This window comes from Drosophila grimshawi, unplaced genomic scaffold (genome assembly GCF_018153295.1).
Source record: "Drosophila grimshawi isolate 15287-2541.00 unplaced genomic scaffold, ASM1815329v1 contig_1377, whole genome shotgun sequence".
NCBI classification, from domain to species: domain Eukaryota; kingdom Metazoa; phylum Arthropoda; class Insecta; order Diptera; family Drosophilidae; genus Drosophila; species Drosophila grimshawi.
The window spans coordinates 4,259,046-4,275,211 of NW_025062900.1; the positions used below are offsets into that span (position 1 = coordinate 4,259,046).

The following is a 16,166-nucleotide window of genomic DNA, read 5'->3' on the forward strand; positions in this document are numbered from 1 at the left end:
ACTTATTAAATTTGCTGGGCGAATAAATTAATTTTTGCACTTATTTCGTATTCTTAACTTTTAACAGACGCGACGGATACGCGACGCGACGCATGCAAAGGAGAGATAGAGATAGAAACAGCGACAGAGACGCTGACGTCGACGCTGACGTTAACGGCGGATCAGGCAGACGAAGGCCGCCGGCAGACACACATACACAGACAGAGCGCCGGCCTGCACACACACACACAACGCACAAAACACTAACTCGCACACGCACACAAACACACAGCCAAGCTCACACACACACACAGATACGCACACAGACAACGCCGCCGCCGCCGCCTGACAATTCTTTTAAAAAATGCGACTCTGCCTTGTTGTTTGTGCACTATTTATAAACTATGTATTTATTTGCTACTTTTTTTATTTTGTGTGTTGCCTTTTAATATGCTGCTACTGCTGCTGCTGCTTGTTGTTGTTGTGCTTGCAAATAATTTTGCATTCTTAACGATTTGGCTTTTTCTGTTGTTGTCGTTGTTTATTTAGAACTTTTTTTGCTCTCCTCTTCGACACACAGATACGCACTCGCACTCACACACACACGCACACACTTAGACGCACTCGCGGAATGCTTGCACTCAAATATACACGGCTTTTTTTTCTTGGCTTTTTCGTTTTGGTTTCTTATTCTTTAGTTGCCTTTTTTTATTTGTATTTCTTTTTTGTTTCGGGTCGCTTCTTCTTTTGTTTGAGGCGAAGTTGCCGTTACGCGTTCGCACGTGCGAGCTTTCTGACAGCCGCCACAAAACTGTTTCAACGCCGACGTCCATGCGAGGCGGCAATTAAAAAGAGAATGAAACGTTTGCATATTTTCTCTTTTCAAAACTTACAGATACAATGGCGAACGGGTCCTCTCTCTCTCTCACTCTGGCGGCAGCAGCAGCCAACCACCAAAGCTCTCTTACTCTCTCTCGCTCTGTGCTCTCGTTGTGTGACTTTTGGCGGCGTGCGAGAAAGCAAATAATAATGCAAAAATTAATGAAAGAGAGAGAGAGATACAAAAACGCAGATCAGTGCGCTAAAATATAATATAAATATACACTTCATTTAATTTATTTAATTACATTTAATAAAATTAAATGATTGCTAGTAAGCTTGTGTATATGGAAGAAATTTGTGTTTTAATTCGATATTTGAAACTTTTAAGGCGCATTACTATAAGTAAAGTTCGGAGTATTGAAGAAATTTGTATATTAATTCGATATCTCAAAATTAAAGCTCAAACTTTAAAAGCGCACCTCGCTGCGAAAATTGTGTGTTGCTTGGCAACACTTGCATGTTGCCATAATGCGGCACATGTTTCTAAGTTCTTGCAACATGTGTCTTGCGACTTATCGAAATCGGTTACAATCGGCGAGCAAAATCGACTATCGAGCGCACAATGTGAAGTTGGTTGCGCGCAAATTTGAGACTGGGCAGACTGCCAACTCGCGCCAAAGCGCGCAACTCATTTGCAAACCAATCAGCTGTTTGATTTTGGGTAAAAATTTAGTTTTTCAACATTAAATAGCATTTAATGAAGTGCAATTATAAACAGCGCAATTGTTACTAATTTCAACGTTGTTTCAGTACGCCGTGAAGCTATAAACATGCCCGAGCCACGCAGTCCGATGGCCAGTTTTGCACAATCCGTGCAAAATGCAATCGATGGCCCAATTACCTGGTTCCGTGGTAAGTTTAAATAAAGAATAGAACTCTAAATAATAACAAATGGCAGCAGTTGAAGCGAGCAGTCAAGAAAGCATTGCTTATTGTTTTTGTTTGTGTTGCAGTCGAAACTTAGTTTGTAATTACATAATGACATAACCTCAAATTTGATTGCGGCTTTGTTTTTGTTTACATGGTCTTTTCTTCTTCCGTTTATTATACACTGTTACCGAAGTTATAAAGAGTATATTGGCTTAGTGACATGTTCCTCATGCTGTCATGCGTCCAACAAAGTTTCGAGATTGGACTGCTACGTTTACTAGGAGTGTAAACAATCGACAAGATCGACAAACGCATATCGATAAGAATCGATTAATTAGCCTGCCTTCATAATTGCCAAAAGCGATATTTCTTAAATTTGATGCAAGTCGATAATCGATAAACTAGTATATCGCCATTTACGTATTGGTAACAGAGTATTACGCAGTCGTTCACTTGTTTTTCTTACGTTTTGCAGAGACGATTGTGGAGCCGAATCAACAGAAATCGAACTGGTACCATCAGCGCTTCCGTCGCGTGCCAACCATCGACGAGTGCTACACGGACGACGCCGTCTGCCGCTTCGAGGCGGATCAGCAATTTCGGCGCGATCGGATGGTGGACAACGAGATTGTCAACATTTTGCGGCAACGCTTCGAGGATTGCACTTTGTACGAGGCACCCGATCACATCATCAAGTGCAAGCCACTTCTGGAGCAGTACGAGAAGGCCACCGAGAATTGGTTCATCAAGTGTATGTGTGCTGCTCGCATCTGCAACGTGTGGCATGTTGCAATTGTAATTTGTATAGCCTTGCAAGCAACTCTTAGATTCCTGTATTCCTATAAATCTATAAAGATTAAGTTTGTGATCCTGATCAGGTTTATAGACATTAATTTCATAATCTCTGAGAAGCTACTTAAAATCCTTAACCATTTCTACCGCCCGCAAGGCTATACAAATTTCAAAATATCTAAGCAGTTTACATATTAATTATTTATTTATAATTTGTATAATTGAATATCGAATTTTGCAGATGGTGATTTGGGCGGCTATGCGAATGCGAAGACAGCGTTTATGAAGCAGAAACATCGCCTGATCTGGGAGCGTCGTCATGGACCCGTTGGCAGCGGCATGAAGGAGGAGCAGTTGGGTCATTAAAGCTGTTGTGATTGTTGATGTTGTTGTTGTCAATGCCAATGTTCAAACACAAACACAATGTTGAATGTCTCCGCGACGAGGATTTACATAATATACACAAACTGTAGAAAAATTAACAACTAAAAGCTGTTTTTTATTGAGTGATTTGCAGTTTAATGTTGAAACTAGTTGGAAAATGAGTGTAAGAATTGAAGGGGGTATTTTCTAGCTTCTTTCAGTGGATATACTATATATACATATATATATATATCTATAAAAATCTGATTAATATGGGAATATACACATAGAAGAGGGTATATGCATAAGGGAGCAAAGCATAGAACATTACGATCTTTTATAAGCAAATTTTAGTTTTCCAAATAAGCTGAAGCTAAATTAAACTTTGTTGGCATCTCAATTGCTATAAATCATATTTTATTAGGAATAGTTAAGAATGTAAATAGATGTGACTTAGGTGTAAATATAAATGGGGTTTAGACTTTAACGCACCACATTGGCAGCTTCAAACTGAAAAGCCTTGTCTTGAAGCAAGCATTTAGCTAAATTATAATTATATATTATATTTATATTGTTATCTCATTTGTATAAATGCTATATTTAGAACACAAAAAAATTGGATTGTTTTACGGCTAAAAGCTAAAAATGTGAACCGATTTGATTTAGTTTTAAATGACTTCAGATAAAGACAGGGTTTTAGACTTAAAGCACCATTTTGGCAGCCTCAAAATAAGAAGCCTTGTCTTAAGCAAACATTAAACTAAAGTACATTAAATTAAAGTTAGTAAGTGATTAACTAAGTTTTTAGTAAAGGATAAATTGCAATTATGTTTTATATTTATTTTATATGCTCATTAGTAAATATATATTATATTTTGTTAGGAAACAAAAAAACTTGGATTGATAAGAATGTGAATAGATTTAATTTAGCTTAAAATGACTTTAAATTGAGATAGTGTTCTAGATTGGCAGCCTTACAATGAAAAACCCTATCTTAAAAAGACCTTTAGCTAAAACTAAAGCTAGTTGGATAGATTAACTAACTAATCGAGACGAGCGGTTTGTTCAACAGGCTCTTTTTGAGCTTGGCCAAGGCGCTGCTGGTGGCATCCGCCGGCTTCTTATTGTCCTTATTCTTGGGTCCCAGCGGAATCATGGTGGTGTCGATGAGACGCCGCCGGAAATTCTTATAGAACTGCAGCACCTGAGGATTGGCCCACACCTGCTTGGCATCAAAGTCCAGAATGCGAATCGATTGCAGGGATTTGGCACGCGACAAGGCGACATAAGCCTGGCCAGCTTCAAAGACCTTGGACAGCGACATCTCCACACAGTCGAGCGTCAATCCCTGACTCTTATGGATGGAGAATGCCCAGGCCAGTTTGAGCGGCACCTGACGACGTGTGAGAACACCACCCGTTGCCGTCTTAATGATCCACTTCTCGTGGCGACAAACGTACTCCTGATTGTTCTTGAAACGCACAACGGGCAGACCCTTCTCGATGCGCACCACCACGCCCCGAGCACCATTGACGAGTCCACTGGCTATGTTGATGTTCTTGAGCAGCATCACCTGGGCATTGATCTTCAGATAGAGTTGGGCCGGTACTTGCACCTGTTGATCCAGCTGCTTGCTCATCCCTGCATCCGAATCCTCGGCACGAAACAGCACCTTATCCCCACCCAGATTCTCCAGCTTGGATTCATTAATCGAATTGGCATCGTTGGTGTGCGAACAGAGTTGTGTGGCCAAAATGCCATTTGCTTCGATCTTTTGCTTCGATGTGGACATCAATCGGGTGGAGATGCTCTCGTTGACATGACCAATCCTCAGATGATTGAGTATCTTCACAAACTCCGGATCGGATTGACGATGCACCTGTTTCAGTTCGTAGACACATTGGATGCACTGCTCCCAGACGCCCGACTGGAAGCAGAAACGCTGCTGGGCGCCCGTCTCCCCTCTGACAACTGGTGGCAGCTGCAGAAAGTCGCCGCATAGGATCAGCTGAATGCCACCAAAGGGACGATCATTCCTCCGTATGTGTCGTGCCACAGACTCGATTTTCTGTTGGAAATTAATTATAGATTTTACTAATTATTTATTTAATGCCAACAGAAAAAATACAAAATTAGAATTTAAATTAAAAATAAAATTCGAGATTTATTTATTTATTTAAAGTCGACACAAGAAACATACAAAAAGCGGAGAATCAATTAAATTAAATCAAAAACAAAACTACAAGCTTCGAAAATATTTCTTAAGTTTAAGAAAATAAATATTTACACGATTGCTGAGCGTAGTTTTAGGTGCAACATTTGTGGCATGAAATGCTGAAACGCCTAGAATCTCTACCACCTAAATAAAGATGCCAGACTTACCTCAAAATACTGCCCATCCACCATGGAGATCTCATCGATGATCAGCCGCTTGCACTTGCGCCACGTCTGCGCGGACATTGGCCTTGCCGCCAGCTGCAGGCAACGTTGCATGGTGGCATCGCCGCCACCAATACCAGCAAACGCATGCAACGTGGTGCCGCCAATGAGGCAAGCAGCAACGCCCGTCGATGCGGTGGCCACAGTGCCGTCCGGCGGCAACGCCGAGATAATTTTACGCAGCAAAAAACTTTTGCCGGTGCCAGCAGATCCCGTAAAGAAAACATTTTTGCCGGCGGTGCAGGCGCGCAGCACCTCCAACTGCTCCTGGCTGAGACGCACCGAATCCTCCGATTGTGCGAGTGGTGACGACTGATACAATTTCTTGGCCGCAGGCACATTGGCTTTGTCATCATCGGTGAGGCGTCTTTTTTTGGCCGCCTGTGGCGAGGGGGTGGTGGTGGTGCCACGCGGAATTAAACCGGCTTTTTTGCGCGCCAAAACCATTTCGGCTGTTGTCACCGGTGAGATCTCCTCAAAGGTGCTGGGTTGCGACGAAATCAGCTGTTCGCGCACCCGCTTCTTCATGGCCAGCTCATCCAAAGGAGAGGATTCAGTTGCATCTTTACCCCCATTCATCTTGATGAAAATGGTGCGCAGAAAGAGCATTAAAATGCCGGGCGGCGCATTGGATAAATACACTTCGCAGTGTTCGGATTTAAAGTTGAAGGTCGCCTTGCCCTCCGACATGAATTTCTTGTGCACCATTATGTCTTTTAGCCGGAATTTGAGGGGTTTTAACTTTTCGGGCGTCACTTCTACAAACATTTCACGCAAATCGTTGCGCACCAGTCGCAACGTTGCTGTTTTGTAGCATAGTTTGCGCCCGGTTATGCCCACCGTGTTCGTCCAGTGTATGTTCACCGCGCACGTTAGCACGGCATCGTTAAGATCCATTATATTATTTAGTTTTCTTTGAAATTTACTCTTTTAAAATTGTTTCCAGTCCCTGGGCTGGTAGGTGAAGTGTGTACACACCTCCCGCCAAAAATAATTTCTGTGCCATTGTCTGCGATCGATGAGCGTTCATTGTCACGCTGTGCTTATCGATAGTTGCATGGGTTTGCTCGCGTGTAACGCCAGATGGCGCTAATTTGCCGCGCGATTGTCTCATTTCAAATTTCAGCATTTCAGTTATCAGTTGCTTCCTTATCATTTTACAATTACAATTCACTATCTGATTGATTAGGTTAAGTAATCAAGTCTTGCTGATAGTCATGCTCAAAATACTACGACGTAATTAATAAATAGATTGAAGAATTATAGAACAGCTGTGATTATTGTTTAAGTAAAATATTCAAGGGTTTGTTTGGGCTAGACTTAAATAAGTTCTTATATTTCTCATTTCTTAGTTTCGAGTTTATCATTTGTAAGATTCTAAAGTGTTTGCTTAGGAGTGTTTTAATTTATATCAGTTTATTTCAGAAATTAAAAGAAATGAGTTTGAAATGTATCTTTTAATTTATAAAGCAGTGCCTCAAGAAGAGATCGGCAAAAAGAAGCTTTAACAATAAAGAGACCGGAACAACTATATATTCAAGACATCGTCATCGACTGTGAGTATTATTCCCGGTGGATCAATAAAACTTGCTAGCCTGATGGAAAGTTCATGGAACTCTCATGTTCTGAAAGTGAGAAAAGTTCATTGATCGTCGCGAAGGTTTTCAAGTTCAATACAAAAACAACAAATAACAAAAACAAACAAAAAACAACAAAAATCATTTCCATAGTTTCTTTTTGCTCTGCTTTCTCCAAAAATGCATTATTGATATATGGATATGGAAATCCGCCAAAACAAAGAGAAAGAGAGTGAGAGAAAGAGAGAGAGAGAGAGAAAAGACAAATGCTAATTTTGTGAAATACTTTCGAAAGCACGCTTAATAAATAAAAAACCAACAACTTATCAGCTTTGGCTATTGAACTTTGTTTTGAACTATGAATTCCATTTCGGCAAATTGCAACTGAATTAGACAAAAAAAAAAAAAACAAAAAAAGCAAAGAAAAATCCACGCGCCATGCAGTCTGAGACACTAAGCTTAGATTCGTATAATTTACTTTACAAATTAAATTGGAAATTGCAGCAGTCCAAAATTTAAAAGTTGCATTCTATTTTTTGATGTTTTGATTTATGGGTCCATTAAATTTGGCACCTTTGTTTACAATATTTCTATTGTGCTGATTATTTTCGTTTTGGCAATATGTTTGTTTTTCATCTTTCGAATAAACAAAGTCAACTGATTCGAATTTTTTATTATTTTTGGTTTTTGGTTTTAGCAGCGCTTAGTATTTCGGGCCGGCGTCATTTGAAATCACATACATATGTTTTCAGGTTTCTACGAATATACGCCTAATATATGTATATATAAATTTATATATATGTATGTGGGTCATCGACATCGACGCAGAATCAAGCAAGTTGTCTAATATACCCTATTAATTGAAGGTATATAAATATTTCAAATACTCTGATGTACCAAAACTTATTATTTTTTATTTTACCTGCAAGATCATTATCGAAAAATATATACATTCGCTTCGGCATCTAATCAGAATTTTTAATAAATTTAAAGTTTTTTTTTTTTAAATAGAGACATGATTAATATTAAAAAAATGTGCCTATTTGACGAAGATTATTTTTCAAGAAAAAAATCCATTATCTCTTTAGAATAGAGGTGCAATTGTGCATATAGAGCTTATCAATTTATTGTCAATTAAATATAAGAAGTGTGACAAATGTGTATAATATAAATAGGCTAAGTAAATTATCATCCGAATTGATAAGTTCGAGTGACATACACTGAATATGGGAATTTTTTAAATAAACAAGAAATTGTGGTTCAATGAAACAAATGCGAATCAAAAACATAAATAAAGAAATACTTGGAATATGATTAACTTTGAAATTCTTAAAAAAATAATAATAATAATTTCAAGTGTATAAAAAATTCGTTGTGCGCGGCTCAGTTACAAAAAGTGGGTGTTGCCATCAAGAGATGTAGCACTCTTATTTATCTATCTATATTTAATGAGCGCTTCATTCTTAAAATCCAACTAACTACGCACTGAATTCAAAATAGCTAAATTAAGATGCCGAAATATTTCAAAATACAAAAACAAAAGCAAATATAGATTATATACCCTAAAAAGAGCTGCCGCAATCGAATTGTGCAATTTCATCAGCCATGCCGAAAAATAAAATGAATCGAAAATAAAACACATTTTAAATTGTCTAGCCGCAGATGATGATGATGATGTTTTGGGGAGGGTAGACAAGGGAATGGGGACGGGGAACACCCGCTACCTGTGGCCCATTTTCGACTATTTTCCCCAAGACGCATTTTCTTAGTTTTACAGCTACTGCGCAGGTACAAACAAAAAGAAGAAGAAAAAAACGAAGCGAAAACTGGTTTCCTGCTCAATCCAAGGGGTTGTCTGATAACAGACAGATATGTAGAAAGAAAGAGACACAGCACAAATCTGGTTTATTCTTACAGCCGCACGTAGGTCAGTCAATGTACTATTTACAATGTTCTGGGCTACGTGCTGGATGACACGGCAATTATGCTGCGTATTCTATGCTCTCTCTGACCCCCACCCCCCGTTCAAACTCTCTCACTCTCTTCTCTCTCTGTGTGTGTTTGTATGTGTGTCATGCGTTTATTGCTACTTATGTTTATCACCTTAGTTTCGAGGTCAGCACTTAACGGGGCATAGATATTGAAATAGAAAAATTACAGTGAGAAAAATTAAAATTGAGGAAGAAGGTGATTCGATTTGATCTTTTTATTTTGTAGAACATATTTTTGATAAGCAAATTTATCACTTCTTATAATTAAAGAAAATGTATCTCTCTTTTGTTTATTCTATTTATTTATTTATTTAGAAATTGACACTGGCAGAATATAGAATTGACTGAGAAGTTGCTTCGATTGGATTTTTTTATTTTGGAACATATATTTTTGAAGTGTTTATTTCATTATTATTAAATAAAATGTATATTTATTCTATTTTCAATACTCAACAGATGCTTGCGAATTTTGAATTCATAATTTTAGATAACACATTTAATTTATTATTCTCTAGAAATCATCACATTTCAAATATAGTAATTGATTCATCTATTTTTGTAGAAAACTGGCACAATCTGAAGATACCACTGTACAAGTGCAATTCTGAGTGATTCACAAAAAAAAACATACACACAGAAATGAACTTTTCCACGGTATCTGCTTTGCTAGGGGCTATTTATGTTTAGACCTTCGAGGCCAGCAGCAGTAGCAGCAGCGAAGAAAGTGCGCACAGATCCGACCGGATTTGATCGAGCACGTGGCTTTCGTATGATTAACCTTGTGCTATAGATATATATATATATATATATATATATACATATTCTGCTTTGAGTGGGTGACAATATGTCCCACTTAAAGCTACTACACGTGGCATCCTTGCAAGCGCACCAAAAGATCAGGCAATGGCCGATGGCCAAAATGGCAAACTACGTCGAATCGTTTTTCCCACGAAAATCCAAATTCTTTGTATTTACATGCGTTGATCGTCAAGTGGCGTCAACAGCGCCCCCGTCGGTGGCTCGTGTCTTTCCATTTAATTGATATGCTCGCCTCATACGTCAGCCAATTAGTCGCGCAACGTGTCTTTATGCTAATTACGTAAGAAAGAAACAAATTTCGTTGAGCAGCGACGTTGAGTGTGAATCATCCATCAATGCAATGCAATTATGCAGCAATCGATGTCATCGCGTTATCGATACTCCCAATATTGTTCTTCCGCTTCTTGTTTTGCGGGTTGTGCCTCCTTCCACATAAGGCTTGTTTACCAAGCAGTAAAGCTAAACCGATTAGAACTGGTCAACAAAACAGCCGCCAAGCGATCAAGGCTGCTTTACTCGAACCGTCTGGGCTGCAATGGCAAGATATAGAAGAAAAATTCACAAATATATATTTACAATATGCATAACAACAACACCAACAACACAGTCTACTTGTACTACGCAGAAATTTTTGTAGAAAACAAAACAAAGCAAAAACAAAAGACATCAGCAGACGGCTAAATCGTGTGTGAGTGTGAGAGAGAGAGAGCGAGAGCGGCGCCAAGGAGAGAGCATAGGGCGGCATGGGTGTGAGTGTGTGTGTGTGTGCTTGTATGTTTTGTTTGCACGCTAAACCGAAGCAAGAGGAAGAGCAGCCACTATAAATACTGCTCCCCATTTCGGTTGTGTGTCAATTGGACTCGCAAAGCGACCAGCTAACAATCGTAGCAGCAGCCACAGCAGCAGCAGCAGCTGATAAGCGAACAACGCAATTCCGCTCAAGCAATACAATAAACAAAAAGTCGTTCGATTACGATTTTACAAGTGTGTGCAATTCCTACAAATTAACGGAAAACTTCATAATCAAGATGTCTGCATCACCCACCGCTCGTCAAGCAATCTCGCATGTTCTGCCCTTGGCCATGTGCAAAACGAAGAAGGTTGTCGTCACTGATCCCATTCAAATGCCCGAAGTCTACTCATCCACACCCGGTGGCACCATCTACTCCACGACACCTGGCGGTAAGTTGATGAAATATTGCGCTTATTGTGAATCAGCTGAGAAAACTTTTTCTGATAAGAGTCTGAGACAACACAGCGCACATGTTTTTCTGATTCATTGAAATTTAAATAGATACTCGTGCACAGCTGTCTTATCACCTGTTGTACTCTGAATTCTGATGCAACATTCATAGACTAATGAACTGAATTTCTAATCTTTATTGCAGGCACCAAGTTGATCTATGAGCGCAACTTCATGAAGAACCTGCGTGGTTCCCCATTGAGCCAGACGCCTCCCAACAATATTCCCAGCTGTCTGATGCGTGGCACTCCCCGCACCCCCTTCCGCAAGTGTGTGCCAGTGCCCACAGAGCTGGTGAAGAAGACGCCAGCATCACTTAAAATTGAGGATCAGGAACAGTTCCAACTGGAGCTCTAGTCAAACCCAAGAAAACAAGAAGAAAAATAAGCTTCCCAATTCCGAGCAGCAACTGCCAAAACTCATCATTATCATTAGCCATATCATCATATGATAGTTGTATTATCATCCGACACTTAATAACTGATCTTAAATTGTTAGTGCTCATATTTATGCCATATAGTTATTAAGTTTGTTCAGTTTTGAGTCATATTGACTGATTTTGTTCTTATCATATATATATTCGATATATTTAGTACTGAATATATATTTGATATACTTATGTGTAGTTCCTAAGCAAATCCTCCTCATGCAATAAATCGTAATTAATACTTTAACTATTGAATTTAATCAACGAGTTTATGTTTATTTTATCAGCTGATTGATCAACCTTGAATCGCTGACTAACCGAATTATCAAATAAAACTTCGACTTTACCTTGACGGGAATATTCCATTTGTATAAATATATATATACATATTTATTTAGGGGTTTGTTGAACTTCTTGGCATACCGGCCGGCATTTGTTGTTCGAAGAGAAATAGAGAAATGCGTTTTCAAAAAATAATGCGCAGTTTAGATATTCTCTCCGAAATGATGACCACATTCGAAGGAAGAAACAACTGCAGACTTGCTGCTTAATATATACAATCTTAATATTTGTTCCGAGAATTGCACAAGCCAACATTTTATGATCTCACTCTTCTAGTATCTTAGATTAAAATTAGTCATTAAGTATTATTATTTCCAGCAATTAAAATCGATCAGATTATGCCGAGAAATGCATTGGACATTGAATTTAATGGATTAGCTCTTTAGTATCTGAGAATAAAATAAGTCTATTTAAATTATTTGAAGTAATTGATCGGATTATTCCAAGAAATGCATTGGATTCATTTTGACTAAAAGTATTAAAACTTTATTGTATTATTCTTCTAGTATTTAAGATTATAATTATTATTTGCAGTTATTTAAATTGATCTGATTATTCCAAGAAACTAGGCACATAATATTTATTTTTGGTTTTTTTTCCATTAGTATCTGAGAATAAAATTGGTCTATAAGAACACTTATTTCCAATAAAATTGAACAGCATCCATAGATAAAATGCGTATGAAAACAGTGCTTAAGTATTGGAATATGCCTACTAAAAACAATATTCAATGCCCAAATAAATAGCTATTCTTATTTGTAATTTTTTATCGAACTCATTTATATATCAATACCTAATTATTTTTGTATAGAAATATATCTACAAAAATCCGTGGCCTAGATTTTCCGGTTCTTGTGAGGATTATGGACTTATTGCATAACTAATTGTTTATTATTATGTTTCTTTGTTTTGTAAACACCTTTATATCTAAAAACAACCAACGTCATTTATGTGCACAATAATAATAACACAACAAGACCAAAATAAAATATGCTCTTTTGATTTGTATGCAAGAATTCAACAACAGAAAACTACAAATAAGACAAAAGCAGCAATAAATGGCGACAATAACAAAAACAAAAACACATTCCATTCATGAAAAAGAAAACATGTCAACAACATATAGTATAAGAACGGTTAATCAAAGTATTCAAGATATTAACCTATTATTACAAACTGATCACTAGAATTTTACTACTTAATCGAAATCGAGTAGTTTAATGTTGTAAAAAAATAAAACAAAAACAAGCGCAACAAATAAATACACGCGCAACCACCACGTGTGAAAAACAAAGAGAGAGAGAGAACGTACTAACTGACGTACACAGTCAGTGAGAGTACGGCGAGAGAACGAACAAAGAAAGGGAGAGAGAGCGGACGCTATGCAATGACACTGCTGCTACTGGCACGAGTACGTGTTTGAGTTTGTGTGTGTGTGTGTGTGTGTAGCTTTGTTTTGTTTTCGTGCGCTACGATTGAAAGAAGCAGAACAGGCAGTATAAATACTCCCGGCCATTGCCTTTGAATGTCACTTGAACTTCGCCAAGCAGTCGAAGAACGTGTTAAACAAACGGAGCAACAGCTGCTGATAAGCCACAGACAAAACAAGCAATAATCGAAAACGCAATTTACTACACCCAAACAATAAACAAAAGTCGTTCGATTACGATATTACAACTGTCTTACAAATTAACGGAAAATTCCACAATCAAGATGTCTGCATCACCCACCGCTCGTCAAGCAATCTCGCATGCTCTGCCCTTGGCCATGTGCAAAACGAAGAAGGTTGTCGTCACTGATCCCATTCAAATGCCCGAAGTCTACTCATCCACACCCGGTGGCACCATCTACTCCACGACACCTGGCGGTAAGTTCAACTAATTTAGTTATTGTGAATCAGGCAAGAAATTTGTTTGTTTTTTTTGTGATAACAGTCTCAGACTGAGTCTAGACTCAGCCACCTGTGAATGACTCATTAAAATTTTTGTATGACTCGTGCACAGCTGTCTGTCTTATCATCTGTTGGACTCTGAATTCTGATGCAACAACCTGTAGACTAATAACTCAATTTATAATCTTAATTGCAGGCACCAAGTTGATCTATGAGCGCAACTTCATGAAGAACCTGCGTGGTTCCCCATTGAGCCAGACGCCTCCCAGCAATATTCCCAGTTGTCTGATGCGTGGCACTCCCCGCACCCCTTTCCGCAAGTGTGTGCCAGTGCCCGCAGAGCTGGTTAAGAAGGCGACAGCATCCCTTAAAATTGAAGATCAGGAGCAGTTCCAACTGGAGCTCTAAAAATGATAAGAAGCTTTTCCCAATTCCGAGTAGCAACTGCCAAAACTCATTTGATTCATTTAGCCATATCAATCTAGTTGTAGTCCTTCGCAATCTAAATACTGATCTTATATAATGTTAGTTATCTCATTACTTAATCATATTGAATTCCCGTCTAGAGGCGATTGTTTAGTTTTCAGTCATATTGACTGACTTTTTACTAATTATCATTAATCATATTTAATTCATAAGAAAGTTTTGCAATAAACCTTAAATAATACTTGAAATTCCAATGGCCTTGTGTTTATTTAATCAGCTGTTGAACTTGTTGAAAATAGTTCTAATAAGAACACTGACTAACCTTCAACAATTAATACATTTAAAAAAATTTAAAAAAAAATACGATAACAAATGTTTGTTCAATTCCGGCAATTCACCTTGATTGTTTGCAGTTTTTTCTTGCGGGGGTTTCTTGAACTGCTGGAAATACCGGCCGGCAAATGTTTTAAGAGAGATATTTTAAAGAAAAAGTGAACAGCAACAAGAAGAAAAAGAAGAAGAAGAATGGCGGCTGTCTAGTGGGACTCTCAAACTATGCGCGTGGCACTCGCTCTGCTCATAACCCACATTCTGTCTATATACATACATACATATAAGCAAACATTCACACACAAGCACAAACAGACACATACATACATGTATAAGCACACAGCAGCCGGTGAAAAATAGATTTTTGAAACAACTGCGCAGTTAGCGCGATTCTCGCCCCCTCGGCAGCGGGTTCGCAGTACGCATTTGTAGCCGGCACATGGCTTGCAAGTCAAATAAAAAAAATAAATAAATAAAAAATAGGCAACGCCTCGCATATTGCGCATAATATTAAGTACAAGCAAAAGTGCCGCAATTGTAATGTGTATGCAAAATATGTATGTTGTGTGTGTTACATTGATACCATGTAAATACACATACGTACTTACGTTAAGTTCATGTTTGCTTAATTTGAATTCGCAGCCCTGGTAGCAGCTGAGCGCCATCCAACATTTATAGCATACTTTTGTGCGCGCTATTTAAATTGAATTGTGGATTTGTATATCATTATTGGAATTGTAATTTCATTATGTCACTATTTTTATCAAATAATATTTTATAATTATTGTTGTTGTTATATTATTGCTGTTATATATTATTTGACCATTGTTCAGGGTCGGGTATATATTTAAAACTTTGTCAAATCTTAACCGATTATCACAAATATTTTCATTTTTATCATACTTTGACCTCTAGAATACTGCTACATGTCTATTTGGTATCACGATTTTCGCTCGAAGCTCATGAAAAAATGCTGTCTCAAACAAAAGATCTCTTAGCTGTGAATGCCCAACTAGAATATACCCTGCAGATATACATACAAACATTTCTGGTAATCATGGCATTTAAATGTTATTTCTTGGCTAAAAATCAAGGCCAGACCTTGATCTTATTTGAGACATTTTGAAAGGAATCATATTTCAAGAGCAAAGTATTTTTAGGCCATTTTGTGTGTAAAATTAATTCAATAGAAAGTTCTAAGCAACATAATAATCATCTTTGTTCTCTTCGTATGACTTATTCGGCTTACTCACATTTATCATTTTTTTTTAGATTACTTAATACTTAAGAAAAGAAAACATTGTTAAAGACAGCTCATTCTCTACTCGGATTTTATTTCGCTGTATTTCTTTGCTATTGCATTATGACTAATTTGCTTAATATATGTTTAAACGCATCGCGCATGCGGAGAGCAGAAAGTAACAACAAATGTGTACATTAAAGGACGCCCATTACATTTTTAGGTTTTAGCTGAGAAAAGCAACAACTAAATTGCCTGCGCCCGATCCCCACCTGCATAATAAAATACATACATAAAATAATATGGAATAGTTAATTTTAAATTGCATAAGTCAGCTTGAATCGAGATGAGGATTCGCAATGTTAAAGGTTAACAGTTTACTCATTTTGGCTATTTTGCCATAAGCAAGGATCTTTCTCGCTTAGCTACTCTCAGCAATTGTCCCATTGGGAAATTCTTCAGTTATTATTTCGATTATCTTTCAGGCGAATTACAAAAATAAGCTGTAAGCGCATTTTACATAGAGAGAGAAAGCACACTCAGCTGTTAATGTTA

The 16,166-nt window shown here is 37.9% G+C and overlaps 4 protein-coding genes across 4 annotated transcripts; 3 read left to right on the forward strand and 1 right to left on the reverse strand.

Moving 5' to 3' along the window:
• Window positions 1–1,442: 1,442 nt before the first annotated feature.
• On the forward strand, window positions 1,443–3,005 carry LOC6562052 (NADH dehydrogenase [ubiquinone] 1 beta subcomplex subunit 10). The gene is made up of 4 exons (XM_001989093.2): window positions 1,443–1,522; window positions 1,612–1,713; window positions 2,207–2,482; window positions 2,765–3,005. The coding sequence occupies exons 2-4, from the start codon at window positions 1,632–1,634 to the stop codon at window positions 2,887–2,889; spliced, it is 483 nt and encodes a 160-aa protein (XP_001989129.1). The 5' UTR covers window positions 1,443–1,522; window positions 1,612–1,631; the 3' UTR covers window positions 2,890–3,005.
• A 282-nt stretch (window positions 3,006–3,287) lies between these two features.
• LOC6562051 (ATP-dependent DNA helicase PIF1) lies at window positions 3,288–6,263 on the reverse strand. Its single transcript, XM_001989092.3, has 2 exons — window positions 5,269–6,263; window positions 3,288–4,954 (listed from the first exon to the last, which is right to left on the reverse strand). Exons 1-2 carry the CDS (start codon window positions 6,220–6,222, stop codon window positions 3,926–3,928), a joined length of 1,983 nt encoding a protein of 660 aa, XP_001989128.1. The 5' UTR covers window positions 6,223–6,263; the 3' UTR covers window positions 3,288–3,925.
• A 2,987-nt stretch (window positions 6,264–9,250) lies between these two features.
• LOC6562050 (eukaryotic translation initiation factor 4E-binding protein) lies at window positions 9,251–11,642 on the forward strand. The gene is made up of 2 exons (XM_001989091.2): window positions 9,251–10,894; window positions 11,101–11,642. The coding sequence occupies exons 1-2, from the start codon at window positions 10,741–10,743 to the stop codon at window positions 11,310–11,312; spliced, it is 366 nt and encodes a 121-aa protein (XP_001989127.1). The 5' UTR covers window positions 9,251–10,740; the 3' UTR covers window positions 11,313–11,642.
• Window positions 11,643–13,256: 1,614 nt separating this feature from the next.
• Window positions 13,257–14,295, forward strand: LOC6562049 (eukaryotic translation initiation factor 4E-binding protein). Its single transcript, XM_001989090.2, has 2 exons — window positions 13,257–13,591; window positions 13,812–14,295. The coding sequence occupies exons 1-2, from the start codon at window positions 13,438–13,440 to the stop codon at window positions 14,021–14,023; spliced, it is 366 nt and encodes a 121-aa protein (XP_001989126.1). The 5' UTR covers window positions 13,257–13,437; the 3' UTR covers window positions 14,024–14,295.
• The last annotated feature ends 1,871 nt before the right edge of the window (window positions 14,296–16,166 follow it).